We start from the raw sequence: 16,286 nt of genomic DNA on the forward strand, positions 1-16,286 counted from the left end.
TGGTACAAAAAAGACCAGGATCTCCTGGAAAGAGTCCAATGGAGGGCCACAAAGATGATCTCCCCTATGAGGAAAGGCTGAATGACCTGGGTTTGTTCAGCCTTGAGGAAAGAAGATTTGGGGGGGATCTGATCAATGTCCATAAATATCTAAGGTGCAGGAGACAAAGTGACGAGGCCAGACTTTTCTCAGCAGTGAGTGGCAATAGGACAAGGGGAAATGGCCACAAACTGAAGCTAGGAAATTTTGCACAAATGCGTGTAAAAACTTCTTCACAGTAAGGGTGACAGAGCACTGGAATAGGCTGCCCAGTGTGGCTGTGGAGATGTTCAAAACCCACCTGGATGCCCACCTGTGCCACCTGGTCTAGGGATCTACTTTGGCAGAGGCGTTGGGACCACATGATCTCTAGAGGTCCCTTTCATCCCCTACAATTCTGTAATGCATGTAGCTACATGCACCAGCAGCCATAAAAATGTCATAGAGACTGATTAGAAAGACTCATAACAAACTGGAGTTTGTTTGCAGTCCCTATGGCAGCACAACCAGCTACCTGCCCAGAGGACACCTTTCCTGTCCTCCATGGCAAACTACCAGCCCGCTAAGCATCAGGCAAAAGCTGTGTTCAGGCACCCCGGAGGCTGTGGAAGAACAAAGGTGTTCTTTTTTCCAGAGATACAGATGTAGCTTTGCTGTGTGGTGCTGTGACTATAGGAGCAACGCATTGCTACTTTATCACCAGCAGCATGCAGAGCTCTCAAACCTATCTACTTCTCTTACAGAAATGCACTTTTAACAAAACACACCATCCAACATATATAACCCTTCACATATGTGCTATTTTGGTTTTGTTAAATGAAATCTAATAAAAGGGAGAGAAAACAATGCACTGCAGGAGAGGCAATTTTCATTGCAAATCAACTGTTTGGATCAGTTTGAATGGGTATTACATGATAGGTGTTTTGCAACAGGCTGTCATGCTGGCACTCTAATAGGGAGAATCATTTACAACAGTGTCATTTAAATGACACAACTTTACATTTATCTGTCAAAAAAAAAAAGTATTAGTTTTCAAGATCCTTGCAGCTTTTCATTCTATAGTGCACGTGGAATTAAAGCATCACTGCCTTGAAGCGCCTGTGTGTGGATCAATTGTTTTTCTCAATAAGCATTCTGCCATCATGTTCTACTGCAGAAGTGCTCCTCGCCAGCCATGAACTGCAGCCAGCAGGAAGGTGGAATGCCATCTTGGAAACTGATGGCAAGCCAGGCTGTGCTCTCTGATTGCTTTTATGGGAAGGAACACCTTCCACTCTCTATGAAGGAATTACTTGCCTCGGCTCACTGCTTTTGTTTACCTTTTGCTCATGTTTTTTGGGCAGGGTGTCTTAGAAGGAAAGTATCACCAAAATGGAAGGTGCTTTTGTGAAGACTAAAAAATGGGTAAAGCACTTCATCAAAAACTTCAAATGTAACCCATTTGAAAAAATATATTTAAGTTTGGAAATGATATGTGCATTCTTCCATTTTACTTTCAAAAACATCCTAGGTCTGGCCAAATGAGGGGACTCTGAGAATTTCAGTTCACATATGGCTGAAGACTGCTTGGAGGCTGGCAGGTACATTTCCTGGAGACTTTGAGTAGGATCTAGGTCAGATTGTCAGAGCAGTGTAATCGTTCATTGAGATTGCTGTTCCTCAGTCTGGCACTGGGGAAATGTTCAGTGTCAGGACCACAGGCAAATCAACTGTTACGTTCTTTTCATCTTTGGCAGTAAATATACTAACAGCTTCCTTCACTCAATAACTGCTTCGTGCCCAAAGCCTGTTCCACACTCTGGACTGAGTGAGTTTGAAATCCTGATTTTTAAAAAAGAGGAGGGGAAAGTATCAGAGGAACTCAACATTCAAGACTCCACCAAAAGGCAAGATGTCTTAGCTGCACACTCAAATCACGGTTAAGCTGGGGAAGGGAGCACCTTTCCATGTCCTCCAAAATGGCATTGCCAGGTCAAATCACAGACGAAGCGTCCAGCAGGAACTAGCCCTCAAGTAGAAGATGCAAAACATACCAGCAGATTTATACAGATAAAATTGTGCAGATGATAGATACATTTTCATTCTGGATTTGCATTCAGTTTACTTGCCTAAGGCAAATGAGGATTAGCAACAATTGCCTTGCAATGGTGGAGCAATTTACCCTGTGCTTGTCATAAATCACCCTAGGGGAAAAAGTCATGATGCCGTGTTTGGGCCATCCAACCTGATTAGCTGAGTTTAAATCAGCAATCTTGGTCAGGCAGCAAGTCCATGGTCTGTTTTGTGTCACTTATCTTTCATCTTGTAATCTGCTGTCAAATGAAGGATCATCTGGGACCTGCTGCTGTTACACAAATGCTCCTCTGCTACCATGAATCTAATTTTGTAGTCACTGTACTTTTAAAATACCCTTTTTCTTCTCAGCTCCCTTTTTGCCCCAAGGACACTCTGAAAAAGCCAGGCTGATTGTAACACGAAGTGGATGTGATGGCAGACAGGTGTCATGAGTGCAGGAGATTGTGAGGGATTGCTCTAGTTAGAGAAAAGGTGAGGTAGAGTTCACATATCACTCCAAGAAATTCAGTGCTGTTCTGTGCATTATTGCTCTGAAAAGACAATTGCTGTCCTTGGTTCTCACAGAAGGAGGAGGTTCAGGGATGGTCAGAAGTGAGGTTCGGTGTGCAAGCAAATAATATATACAACCATACAGGGGAAGAAAAAAAGCATGATATTGTTTTGCTGTCATGTTTTTGCTTTTAGCTATGAGCTGTGCTTAATAGTAAATCATAAGACATTAAAATTTTAAGATTTATCTGTTAAGCACTGAATAAAGTGAGGAATGTTTGTAAGATGGGCTATTTTGACTTCTGTTTTTGCTTTGTGTAATTGCAGGACATGTTCATATCACTGACTTTAACATTGCAACCATAGTGAAAGGCTCAGAAAAGGCTTCATCTATGGCTGGCACAAAGCCCTACATGGGTAAGTTTTCAAGACAGTTTCAAAAACATAAGAAAAATTCACGCATGAAGTTTGACTCATGGTATATTAAAAAGATTTTAAGTTGTAAAATATATAGCAAATTTGATTGGCTTTTTTTTTTTTTTGGTGAGTCTCCTAGCAATAGAAAATATCAGAGATGAAGGAACTGGGCAGGAACTTGGTCTCCATTGTGCTTTTAGTCAGAGTCTACTTGGTTTTGTGAAGCAAACTGAGGAAAGGCTCAGCTGTGATTTCCCCACAGCTGGAGACAAGAATAAATGATCCCTTTCACTGCTGTGGTTATGATCTAGCAGAGAACACGTAATGTCTGTTAAAATGTATCTAGGCACATCCTTAATTGCTCTGCTATGTTGAATTCCTCAAAAATTTGTCTAACTAACCACTTAAGTAGTTGCCCTATAGTACTAAGGGGCGTTTTATACTTTTTAATCATTTATTTAAAATGCATAGCTTGAAGGCTGGCAGAGTAAAATGTGATTTTATTTTACCTGTCTTCATGTATCTCAAAGTTAAGCATCTTGGGTAAGATAATAATTCAAATTTTCCCCTGCAGCTGAAGGACAGAAGGCATATCCTGTAGGTCATTTGTCCCACAAAATTGTCCACTGGCTTCCTCAACTAATATGTGCGATTTGTCCCACCTGTGGCTTTTTACTCATCTGCTATTTTAATTCTGTCTGTACACAGAACTACTATAGCATGAGGAGATGACTAGCTAAAGGCAAAATACGTTCAGGATCTGGAAGCCAGAAATGTGTCTACAAGAGAAGGTCTAGCAGGCATGCTCAGAGCACATGTAACAACTATACACTGAAAAGTACCGATAAATTACCGTGTTCTGAAAATGTCATTCAGGGAAGCAAATTTTGCTATCTCACTTCTGCAAAATGGCATGGAATAAGAGTATTTGCCAAAGAATTAGGAATTGCCACATTTTTCTTTTCATAGTACAAATAGCACTATGCCAGCCTGCTATCAATGAAACAGACAAACATCTTCAGGAAAGCTCCACACCGGCTGTGAACCTCACCTAGGCACAGAAGCAGAGCTGTGTTTTTCAGAAATGCATCTCCTACTTTGGGGGTTAATAGAATACAGCAACACACGTTGCCAAACTGAGTCACTTGAGCTCATGCCAACCTGATGCTCTGTAGTTGACTTCTCTGTATGTATTCAAAAGAGACCAAGAAACATTTTGTGTAGACCTGACTCAAGCATTTAGGCTATGAAGAGGAATAAGGCTGCAGAATTTCTTTTTCCAATATTTTGCACTGGTAAGCTTTAGCCAAGCATCTGATTTCATGCCTCTACCTGGACAAGATGGCCCATGTGACACAGGCATTGAGTGTGGAGCTCTAGGAGAGCAAGTGTGGGTACTGAGCTTCCTCTTGGAGCCAGGATCTGAGCATTTGCTGTTGCAAATGTTTCTTACTGGGAAATGGAAGAGGGGAAAAAATGCTGCCACTTCACTTACATCAACAGCTTTAGTTTTAAAAGATCATTTTGTCCATATGAAGTAGTTTTAGAGAAAAAAAAAGCAATTTTTCTCTAGAAGCAATTTAACCTCATCCCAACAAATGCAGATAAATAGCTGTACAATTTACTTGTTAAATTGAGTAAATTTGCTGAAATGCCCTTACACACAAGATGAAAGGAATATTAAAAAATGCCAAAGCTTTCGGGGTAGTAGTCTTGCATATTTCAGTTAAAAGTTCGTTTCAGGGCTCACAGGTTCTGCTTAAATAGCTGCCTGCAATCTTTTCGGAGCCATAGGAGATGTGCAAACTCTTTTATATAGATTATTCAGAAATACCCTTGGAGAGTAGCCATTTTGCAGAGATTCAAAATCAGAATAGACATTTTTCCATATTTAAATATGATAATGGCAAGAGTCATAACAGTTGAGTCTTTTCTGAGATTTAATTTAGTAGTAGATGAAATGGCTGTTTTGATGGCCTTACATTTTTAACCTTGAAGTGAAAGTTTTGTATTAGAAAGCATAATTATTATGAAAGCAGAAGAAAGCTGAGTACTTGCTTAGGGGTAATTATCATTTTAGCATCTGTCTGTCATAATCTGAATGTAATGAAAGAATCGTCTGCCTGCTAATGATCAGAGGCAGATTAGTTAAAGTATTTGTACAAAAAATTGAGTATTCTTCAAATATTCGACTGAAAATTATCAGGAAATAACACTTTCTGAAGCATTTTTCCACCCATTTGCACATATAGGTGGACACTACTTTTTTATTTCAGTATTGGTCTTTCTTTGCAGGCTTTTCTTGTGAGGAAAAAAAAGGCTAGCTTTTAAATTTGAAAGCTCAAAAATCTATAGCAATTGCTGAGCAGTGTTTTTTTAGGGATGAAATTACAAAAAAAAGAGACCCCATACTTATGGAATTGCGAGCTTCCACCTTCACCCTAAGGAGGAGTTATTTGTTTTCTGTGCAGCTGGCACTTGCCAAGAGATGGTACATTTGATGCAAAGATGCTCAAATTCAACCTGGCTAAACTCCACTTACATCCCACTCCATGGTATTGTCCATTTACTAGAAAAAAATTGAACTTCTTGTATTTAGAAATGGTATGTCCTCGTTGATTTATGTAATCACCACCTCAGCAGAACAGTGCAAGGAAGTTTCTCTGACCTATGTCTGCATGGCCATAGGCAGCTTAGCCAAGGTTGCCACTCTCTGCTGCTCTCATTCACCCTCTCCTCACATCTCTTTTCCTCATTTCCTTGTCTTCTTCTAACCGCTTTTTGACAGAGTGCATCAAACTCTTCACTGAGTCAATGCAATTCAGTTATGGCAGAGTACTCCCTCCTTTTTTTTTTTTTCCTAGTAATACTAGTGTTGGCTTTTTTTTTTTTTTTTTTCCATTTCTGGGAGCTAAATGAGCTACTAGAAGGTTTCTGTGAGAGCCCGAGCTGACTTCAGAAAGGAGATGCATTAGAGAGCTGGAGAGAGGGGAAAATGGGCCATCTGGTTTCACCTCAGCTTAGAGAGCCCTTATGTCTCTGAACCTACCTCTCTCATAGGCAGCTGTTTCACAACAGAAAAACAACAACAACAAATACAGTAAAAGACCAGAAAGAAAAACCAACAAACTAATAACAGAAAAATGGTGTCTTTACTGAGAGACTAGAGCGCAATTCACCAGCTTATTTCCTTTCCAGTGTTCCTTCCTAACCTCTTAAAAATGCAAAAATACTACAGAGGTCATGAGTTTGGCCTTTTCTATTCAGAAAGATTCAGCAGAGTTATCTTTGCATTTATTTTTGGTTGTGAGAAGGCAGGAAAGCACTTAGAGCTGTTAAAATTCTCTGCTTCATGTGAAAAATAATGGGTGAGGATTCACTTTTGAACAAATTAGGTATCTAAGCTTCAGCAAAACTCGGACATTAAGAGGTTAAGAGATATGGCCAGACACTCATTGATGCGGCTTTTTCCTCTAAATGTGTTGATTTTACTTCTTTTCATCTTTCAATTTTGTGAATAATTATGTTTTTAAGTTAAATATTATAAGTACTTTTCAGCTGCAGAGCTCAGATTAGATAAGTGTTTTTTTTTAACTCCTGGTGGTTAAGTCCATACAATTTCTACCTTTAAGGCTTTATCCCACTTTCTACATTGGATCTAATAGGCCATCTAGGCAATGACTGGAACAGGGAAAAAAAAAGAAGTGGGGAATATGGCACCATGTTTGGTGGTAAGTTTTCATTATAGAGCCATAGAATTATAGAGTGTGGAAAAAACTCATCAGTCTGACCTACCACATTCACAGAACTCCCGGATACCTCCAGGAATGGGAGAACTCCACCATTCCCTGGGCAGCCCATGCCAATACTGTATTCATGAAGAAATCCTCCCTAATATTCCATCTAAACCTCCCTTGGTGCAACTTGAAGCTGTTTCCTATCACATCCTATCACTAAATGCTTGGGAAAAGATTACCAGGAATTTAAATCATAATTTAACCTTAATATAACAAGACAAAATCTCCTTCAGTTACTGACTGAGCACCAGAACTAAGAGAACTTAGTGGCTGCTATGTTATGCTGTCCTAGTTTAATGATGGTGAGGGTATGAGTTGTGACAAAAGCTGGTTCCCCCTCTGGGTTATATAGAAAGTCTCACTCCCACATGGATCTTATTACATTTAATCAGATATGAGGGCACAATGCAGTCCTCTCTTTCAGCGAGGTTCTTAGAGGATTTCTCACTTCTTCCAATGGTCAATTTAAGGATATATATATTTAATGTTATATTTAATGCTTCTATTTGAAATCTGACTGGAATAGATTGATATTGCTAGGAGCAATTTGCTTGCATGTAGCATAACTGCATAAAACAGGTATTCAGGAAAAAATGTAGTGAATCTGTATCATAAAACTACACTACCTGTTCTGATTAAGATACAGATCTTTAAGCATGGCCTTCCTGCTCCTGAACTTTTTTCCTGCTTATTTGCCTACTTACTGAATGGTTACATTGAACGCTGTGTATCTGAACCTGAATATTTCTTCAGAAACCTCAGTGGTTTCTCTACCTTCCTCCTTCCTGGCTGATAAAATGTGAGCCTTAATCTGATTTAGGAAACTCTTGTATATCACCCATACCTGATGTTATCATTACAAACTTGCTGCTCAGATCTAGCAGTGACTGTGAAGGTTGACAAAGGTTTTATTTTGTCACAGTGCACTGGGCATTGGTTTGCAATATTGGCCCTCCAGCAGGTTGGTTGACTACAAAGCAAAATATAAAGCATTAAAATGCATCTAGAAAACATTATAGATAATGCCTATCCCCCATTCTTGGCTTATTTATGAAGTATTTGAGTCCTAGAGCATATACTTTTTACTCCCTGAAATATTTCTTTTTGAATGATGGAATCTCCATACATCTGACGTTATTCAGGAATACTGCAAGAACTTTCCACTTACAATATTTTTCTGTTCTTTTTTGTTTCTGGTGGTAGGGGAGTTAGGTAGAGGCTTTTGGAGCTTTCTTCAGAGGAGACAGAAGTTATACAAATAATGTACTATGCCTGAACTTCAAATCAGTCAAATAAAAAATATTTGGTGATATAAATATACCTGAAAAAAAAAAAATCCAGAGCCGAAAAAGCAGCAGTAAATTACTTGGAAAAATTCAGCTACCCTTTCCTGCCTTGCATGCTTGTTATCTCAGATTTTCATGGCTGCTTTCATAGGTTGCTGTCATGGTGACGAATAGCTGCATGTCTGAGATTACCAGAGAAGCGTGGATTTACAGAGAGGTCCGCCAAACTTTTAAAATGTATGAGTCACCTATCTATTAATTAATAGTGTGTGGGAGTGCTACTGGAGTCGCAGGAGAGCTAGTCGATGTCCTGATATCAACCTTACAGGTAAAGTAAAAATATTCTGTTCCTGAGGCAGTTACAATATATCAGGTGCAGATTTGGAGTTAGATTTTCAGAAGCATTCAAACATGGCTTTATTTGTGTTCACAATAAGCAGTGCTTTGAAATGAAACAGTTCTTTACAGGTAGCTGCTATTCAAGTGCATTTAAGGCAGTGTTTTCTAAAAATCCTACTCATTCTACAGAGGGTTTGACTGTCTATTCACAGAGTTCTGCTGGTGCTGTCTCTACTGCCCTTTTGATCTCAAAGAAATATCATGAGTTCTGCTTCTTCCGATAAGCAAGAATTGAGAGCAGATGTGAGGCTGGGAGGTACTCAGATAAATGCTCCCCTGCGTTGGTGAGATTCCAGCTTGTTCTAGGAACACCATGGCTGAGGGGATTAACCACTGAGCTGCAAGTAGGTATTCATGTTCAGGCTCTGCTCTGATAATGAAGAGTAAAAGTACAAGTAGCTCAAAAAGCTCAGGAGATCAGGAAATAAATTCTTTTTCTTTTTTTAAACCTGCCTGAAAAAGACCTTATGCAACGTGGAGCTCTGCAGGTAGCTGTGAGAGGAAAGACAAATCCAGCAGAGGTGGGAGAAGGGACAGTGTGCAGCAACTTCTTGCAATGCAATGGAGAATTTCTGCCCCCTGAATAACTTCTGTTCTTGGGTCAAAAAATGTGACTTCCACAGGTTTTGGTATGCATAAACCAATGGCAGGAATACACGATACCTAGTGCTGAATATACACAGGGCTAATCTCCAAGTAGTAAGGGGATGTTTTTGGACACAATCTTTTCAACTGATTGTTGGAGAAACTGTAACACTGCAGCCACAATAAGCATTTTGATGGAGTAAGTAAGGTACTTTAAAAGAGGGGAAATTTAGGTTAGAGATTGGAAAATATTCTTTATTCAGAGGATAGTGTGAGGCTGCCCAGAGAGGTTGTGAATAACCCATCCTTGTTGAAGACCAGGTTGGATGGACCCCTGGGCAGCCTGATGTAGAGCAGCCCATGGCAGGGCTGTTGGAGCTCAATGACCTAAGTCACTCTATGATTCTGTATAATTTCATATTCAGGAGGAGACCATGACATTCACTATTGTTGAGCTTCCATTCAATACGACTAGCAACATCAGCCTAAGGTTGAGCTGGACCTTCAGTGGGAAAGATTTTCTCTACACAAATAGAAGGACAAGAACTAGGTTCTGTCCAGTGCTTAGGTAACACAGAAGGTTTTATGAGGACAGCACTGAATGAGGGCAGGCAGGGTTGCTTGGCCTTAGGACAAACTAATAAGGCATTCTAAATGCAGTGTCTATATTTAAGGAATGGTTTGTTAAGTATTGGCTTTGACTGAATAATTGTCTTAAATGTGAGTATTAAAACTATTGAGGTGTATTACATGAATAAAGGTACAAAATTAGCTTTTTGTGCTGTAACACATCTAGACCTCGCACTATAAAATTGCTAGCCCAGCATGGTCAGACTTTATGCAGTACTCTGTGTTATACAATAGAAGTTAGCACTTTGTTAGACTGAAGTTCCAAGTTAGAAAGCTATCCATTTTAATTTAGGCCTTTACAGCACATGAGAAAGTAAACTCTAGGAGGCAAATTGATAGTTTAACAAAGTCTATGCTTATATTCAGGGAGAAATAAGCTCTTTTCTGCTCTTAAAAAAAAAAAAAAACCTTATTCCATAAATAGAATATCACTTGTCATCACTATGGTTTGACTTCTGTTTTCTGTTTAAACCATGACCCAGAAGAATTACTGACCTTCTGTCTTTATTTTTTTGAGGAAACTGAAAATTATTCTTTTCTCATCACAGTGCTGAGAAAGCAGTTAATATTTCACAAGACCTTGTCAGTTCAAGGCTCTCAGAATATTATTTTAAAAGGCAAATTGACTTTTTATTATGCTCAGTCTGTCATCCATTAAATCTGAGTCAGCAAAGAGCATGAATGTGACTAAACTATAAACACACTATACACCTAGTCATCCACACATTTTAAAACTAGAAAATTCTAGGATTGCAACATTTTTGTACTGTATACGTTGTTAGTATGTGTATATATTTACTTATATATTCTCAGGGACTAATGTGTGGAAGCAGAATGGTACCCTACTGTGGTATCACTCTGAAACTCAGTTAATGACACTGGAATTTCTTTTCCTGTCTCTGAAACATTGGAAATGACAATAATACACATCACTGAGGTATGATTTGTTACATGATTAGCAGATTGAATTGCTTTGCAACCTCTGTAATACACCACAGACCTCCATTTCCCCTTTCTGACATGTAGAGTCTCCGCTAAGATGCAAATTGACTGCAGAGAGCAATAACCAGCTAATGGTCTTTCCTTCCTGATAAATGTTTTGGACATCCTGGCCATCAACAAACACTCAGACCAAAGCACTATGGCTTTAATTTTAATTTCATTTTGTAATATTAATAACATTGGTGTTTGTAGGCTTTATTCACCAGTTCTCACTGACAGTGTTTACCAATGCATGGACAATTAGTTCTCTACAGCTAATCAGTCTTCAGGAATCACTTGCAAGATATTGTTTAAATACTGTAAAGGAGGAGATTTGTTAGCGAGAGAGGAAGTGCATTCATTTCCCTGCACTTTTCCTCTCACCATTTTAACAAAGTTTCAAGGCAGACCATGGAAACTGCTGATGGGTTACAATAAGTAGCAGCTCTGTAAGCTCCTTAATCAACACTCCATAGCCTCCTGCACAGTGCCAGGCAAGTACACTAGGCGCTCTTTGATTAGGTTCATGCTAAGGAAGTGAGCCTTAAATCAGCTCATGAGACAAGAAACTTCATTTTTTACTATTTGGGATTCATTTTAGAGCCATTACAGGGCCTTTATTTATTACAAGGCCTATTCAATTTATGATTTATGATTTCTTCCAATGATTTTTCTTTATGATTAAACCAGAATGCTCTGTTAAAAAAATAAAAATAAAAAAATAGAGATAACGGTTGTTAGGATGTTATTTGATGCAACCATTGTGACAGACCTCTAATTGACTTTTTTTTTTTTTCTCATGACAGCCTTTTCATACTTGCCGCTGGGCACCAAATTAAAATGGCCTGAATTTCAGACACCTTGAGAGCTTACAGTCCAACTATGGAATTAAATGTTCTGCAGACTTCTAGAAATCTTAATTTAAAAGCATTTTATTCTACATACAAAACACTCTTTCAAAGCAAAAAAAAGTAGTGAAGATCCGGGTTCAGTGTTTTTGTAATTACATTGATATTCTCTTTTATTTCAAGTTTATGAATTGTATCAGTACTAATAATCTTCCACAAGTAGGGTACAGCATTACCAGCCAGTCTTCTATATCATTTACAATGTAAATAATCTGACAGTTATAGTAAGGAGTTGTATCTGTGAATTGATTTGGCAGAAATTTCTCTATATTTCACAAAATTCTTTGAATCTACAAGTATAGCTAAGCATATAGAACAATAGCATGGGTATCACAGGAAGTCACTGCTTCCGAGTCTGATGCAGGAACACTAGGTTTGCTTTCATGTTCAATTTTCTCTTAGCTATTTTCCAGTATGGTCTTATTTTTAAGTGACATTACCATTTATTTTCTTCCTTAGAATCTCTGTTTTGGTACAGAGAGAGTCTACAGTGATGTGGTTAAGAAGATACAATGTAAAAACATTACATGGCAGAGCTTTGGAGAGGGTTTTGTTTTATTATTTGAAAAAAATGCTAACTGAAATATATATTAGGGACAGCCATGGAATGCACTGGAATACATTTAATGTGAGGAAAAAAAATATGCTCATTTTACATCATTTTTTCAAGACAGCAAAGCAGATAAACAGTGAAAATACAAAGTATACTATAAAAAGCAAGGGAATGGAGAAAAAATAAATCTTTTGATTTTTAGCTGAGTGAGTTGAGTTACTGAAGTTAAACATGTACATTTGTTCATTTTCATACAAGCCAAGGATACATTCCTGATTTTATCGCAGAGATGTCCTAGCTAGTTCTGAAGTGTTTTGTGTCTGTGCTTACTGCAGCCTGGTATGAAAGGTGTTTGGTCATACTCCTCTGGCACACATGGAGAGCAATTTTCTGCCTAAGCCAAAAGATTGCATTGCTTCTGAGAATTTCATAAGACCCCATTATTCTGGGTGACAAATTTTCCATCTTTCTGAGAAAAGTTGAACAGCCCATGCTGTTCATGATAACTGCTGAGAGACTGTTGAGATCCCATTGAAACTTCTGGCCGTTTCCTCACATCACTAAGAGGGGCTGAGCAAGAAGGTGGTCACCTGAGTTTCATCAGCTTTCATTCTGACTGTATGTGATAGTACTACAAACCTCACCCAAAATAATTGGCAGAATCAGACCTAGAAATATATGTATTCTCCCCAGAAGTCTTGTTCAGCAGAATTTACTCAAGGAAAAAGATCTGTAGCCCTTGTTCTTACATGCACTCTTTCCCTTCTGTTCATCTGAATGAATTCTATCTGGCAGTATCCTTGCATTTTGGTAGATGTGTGGGATCCCAGACATAGGTATTCCTCTCATCCTGGATCTAAAATTATGATACAAGAAGATGTGTGCAGGAAGGATGCAGAGAGAATAGTGTGGCCTTAGTTCCAACCTGGCAAGCTCAAATTTATCCTTCTTAGAAATATAAGAGCCAACCCACGGCAGATTCCAGGTTGCAGGAAGACCATCCAAGCTGAGGCTGAATTCAAGTGTTAAATGATTACATGTAGTCTATGTCAGTAAAAATCCTAAAGAAAATCAGTGCAGAATTTTAACTTTTCTTCCAGTTTTTTAATATTGTTTTTATCCAGCTAGTTTGCGCTCACAATTGTTTCTGCTGGCATATTTTTTTCTTACAGAAATATATATAAATATATAAATATATATATATATATATTATATTCCATATTTCACAACTATACTTGTTCAAATTTTGGCTAACATTCAGCACTTGGAGAATTTGCTGACTTTCTGAATTGAGCAAGAATCTCAAAGCAGGCAAACTACAGAAGTCTTCTGTCCAGGCTGGAGGCCTCCATTTTTACCTAATGTCTTAAACTGGTATTCAACAGCCTTGCTAAATTGAGGAAAGTTCTCTTTTTGCTTCAGAGGAGTTGAGACTTCACCCTGAGAGTAAATCTGTATTTAGAAAACGAGAACTCATATTACATCTTCTGGCAGCCCTCCTTTGTTTTGTAAAGCAGGTGCTTACCAGAGTTCCTCTAAGCTGACCAAATGCAGAGGGTCAGTCCACCTGGACTGTAAATACTGTTAAAGCAAAGGAAAAGTGGTTGCATGCTTTAAAAAGCAGAAGCCCAACTGCCCACTTTCCAATCTTAAGATTGCTATCATCAGCTCAAGTTAAGAAAACAGCTTCAAAACACCAGGGCCAGTGAGCAAAAGAAAGCATTTTCTGTTCATCTGCTTAATGTGGAATCAGCTGATGCTAAAGCTTTTGGAGTAAGCAAATAAAATGGAGGTGGATAACTCACAGGCTGAGTTATCAAAAATAGCTGTTCCATTCTGGTAATATCATAGGTTACATCAATAAAGTACTTTCATCTCTACCTCACAGTAATCAGATAGTGATTCTTCACATTATTACAACACTAAAGTTTTAAAAAAAGAAACAGTACTGTATCTGTATAGCTGAGTAATAGAGTCTACAAAGGTTATTTTCTTTAGTGAAATATTATACATCATCTAGACATTGTGGGAAAAATAATTCCAAATATTGCTAAATGAAGCAAACCTTCAGTACAGGGTACCTACAGTGATATTCAAAATATGACTTTGGTGCCTGATATGCTCTTTTGGAAGTATTTAGATATACTGATCCACTAAAATAAAATGGGAAAAATCTATCTGTCCTCACCACCTATCTACATGATGAACCACCCACGTAACAAAGTTACGCATACACGAGAGTCTTCATAGAATGCAAACAAGGTCTGAAGTGTGTCTGAAGATACAAGGGGGAATGTCTTAAACTAAAGTAGAAAAAACTTAGATTAGATATCAGGGGGAAGTTTTTCACTGAAAGGACAGTGAGGTGCTGCAGCTGGTTGCCCAGAGAGAATGTGCATGGCCCATCCCTGGAGGTGTTCGAAACCAGACTGGATGGAGCCCTGGGAAACCTAATCTAGTTCTTAATCCAGTAGTTGGAAATCCTGCCAGTGGCAGGGAGATTGGAGCTTGACGATCCTTGAAGTCCCTTCCACCCCAAGTCATTCTATGATTCTATGAATTTATGATTCTATGAAGTTAAGCTATATTAGCTAGAGGTGAGATAGAGTTAACTCATCATGACAATGTTTAAGGTTTTGTCCACTCATACCATACTGGATCACAGCACAGTATTATGGATACCTAAGATTCACTTTTCAGCTATTCCCTGGCCACATATATTCTGGAACAAAGAAATGTTTATTTAAGTGCCTGCCTTTCTCCTACCACATCTATTTAGAGATGGTCCTATAGTTAGAAAGGACAAGACCACTTTCATTCATTCATTTTATTCTTCAGACTAGAGTTTTGTCACAATGAAATCATAGATACCCAAATCTTCTATTGGGTTTGGTTCTTCAAGATTCTGAACTCAACTCAGTCTGTAAATTGTTAGGATGCAATGTGTAATGGCGCAAGGACTGCCAAAGCTCCTCTGGAAAGAATGTCCTTTAATTAAAGATACTTCTCTAGGTGCTAAATCCCTAAGTACCATTTAGAACTAAGCACAACCAGACTAAATTGTTCCTTGCAGTATGCGCATTAGGAAGCAATGAGATGGTAATCGGGTGGTAACGTGGTGCATTAGACTCAGTATCATGGCCAGAAGACGCTCACAAGGTAATTGCAATGAAGCATGATGTTATGGTTGGTGATGGTGTTGTTCAAAGAACCCCTAGGGAAAGTGTGGTTTTCACAAAGTGTACTGAGATTCTGCTGTGAGGTAATTAGAAAAGCATGACTGATTTTTTTATTTCATTTCATATCCTCTCTTCTTTAGATATAACAGTCTGAGAATAACTACAGCAACATTGTCTTGCTGAAATTAGCTAACTGGCCCTTGCTTTGAAAAGAGCAGGGTTTTACCCAGCTCCTTCTCCTTGAAAGTTAGCTTTATAAAATTCATTAATTTATTGACACAGCATGTATTTCCAATCCTGACGGAGTTTGTCACAGCACAAAATCAGTGTCAGGATTTGTGTTTAATTACCATTTTCCAATGTTAAATACCTTTTAACTCCTCTGATTAAAATGTAGAACTGAGTCTGGGGTTGAGATCTACCTTCTTTAACACTCCAATTAATCACAAAGAATGACCTCACAAATATTTGTCACAGAAAATGTATGCATTATCCTAAACATTCCAAGTCACAATTAAGTTTAGAAATTCCCTTACCATTACTACTTTTTTTTTTGTTCACAAAAATGTACTATGTAGAAATCAACATACGAAACTGAAAAATCCTGGCTGGGGAAGGGTCCCCAGAAGTGCGTAATGCAGATGAGTATAGGATTTAATCTGAGAGCTGGGCATAAAGGTTCTGAGCTCTGAGTAATCTTGAATACTCTCCTGACCCCAGCTCTGCTCAGTACTAGTTGGAACACGGCAAGAATAATGGCATAGCCCACAGCTCAGAACCAACCAGGCAGAAAATGCTAAGAGAGACCTTAATTTGCTAGAGTGGCATATGATAATATTGCATTGGAGAGGAAATCAGCCAGAGATACACCATCACTGCTCTCTACTCTCAGCAAAGCAAACAAAGACATGGAATGCAGCACACTGCTGGTTATACACAACACTCAT

The 16,286-nt window shown here is 38.5% G+C and overlaps 1 protein-coding gene across 1 annotated transcript in view; it reads left to right on the top strand.

Moving 5' to 3' along the window:
* The window catches only part of STK32B (serine/threonine kinase 32B), a 145,407-nt gene that overhangs the window by 107,006 nt on the left and 22,115 nt on the right, over positions 1–16,286 (top strand). Inside the window, exon 6 of the mRNA XM_085223486.1 lies at positions 2,932–3,021. Within this exon, the coding sequence (XP_085079612.1) occupies positions 2,932–3,021 (90 nt within the window). The remainder of the gene's footprint in view (positions 1–2,931; positions 3,022–16,286) is intronic.

This window comes from Meleagris gallopavo, chromosome 4 (assembly GCF_905368555.1).
Source record: "Meleagris gallopavo chromosome 4, MGAL_WU_HG_1.1, whole genome shotgun sequence".
In the NCBI taxonomy this organism is placed as follows: Eukaryota; Metazoa; Chordata; class Aves; order Galliformes; family Phasianidae; genus Meleagris; species Meleagris gallopavo.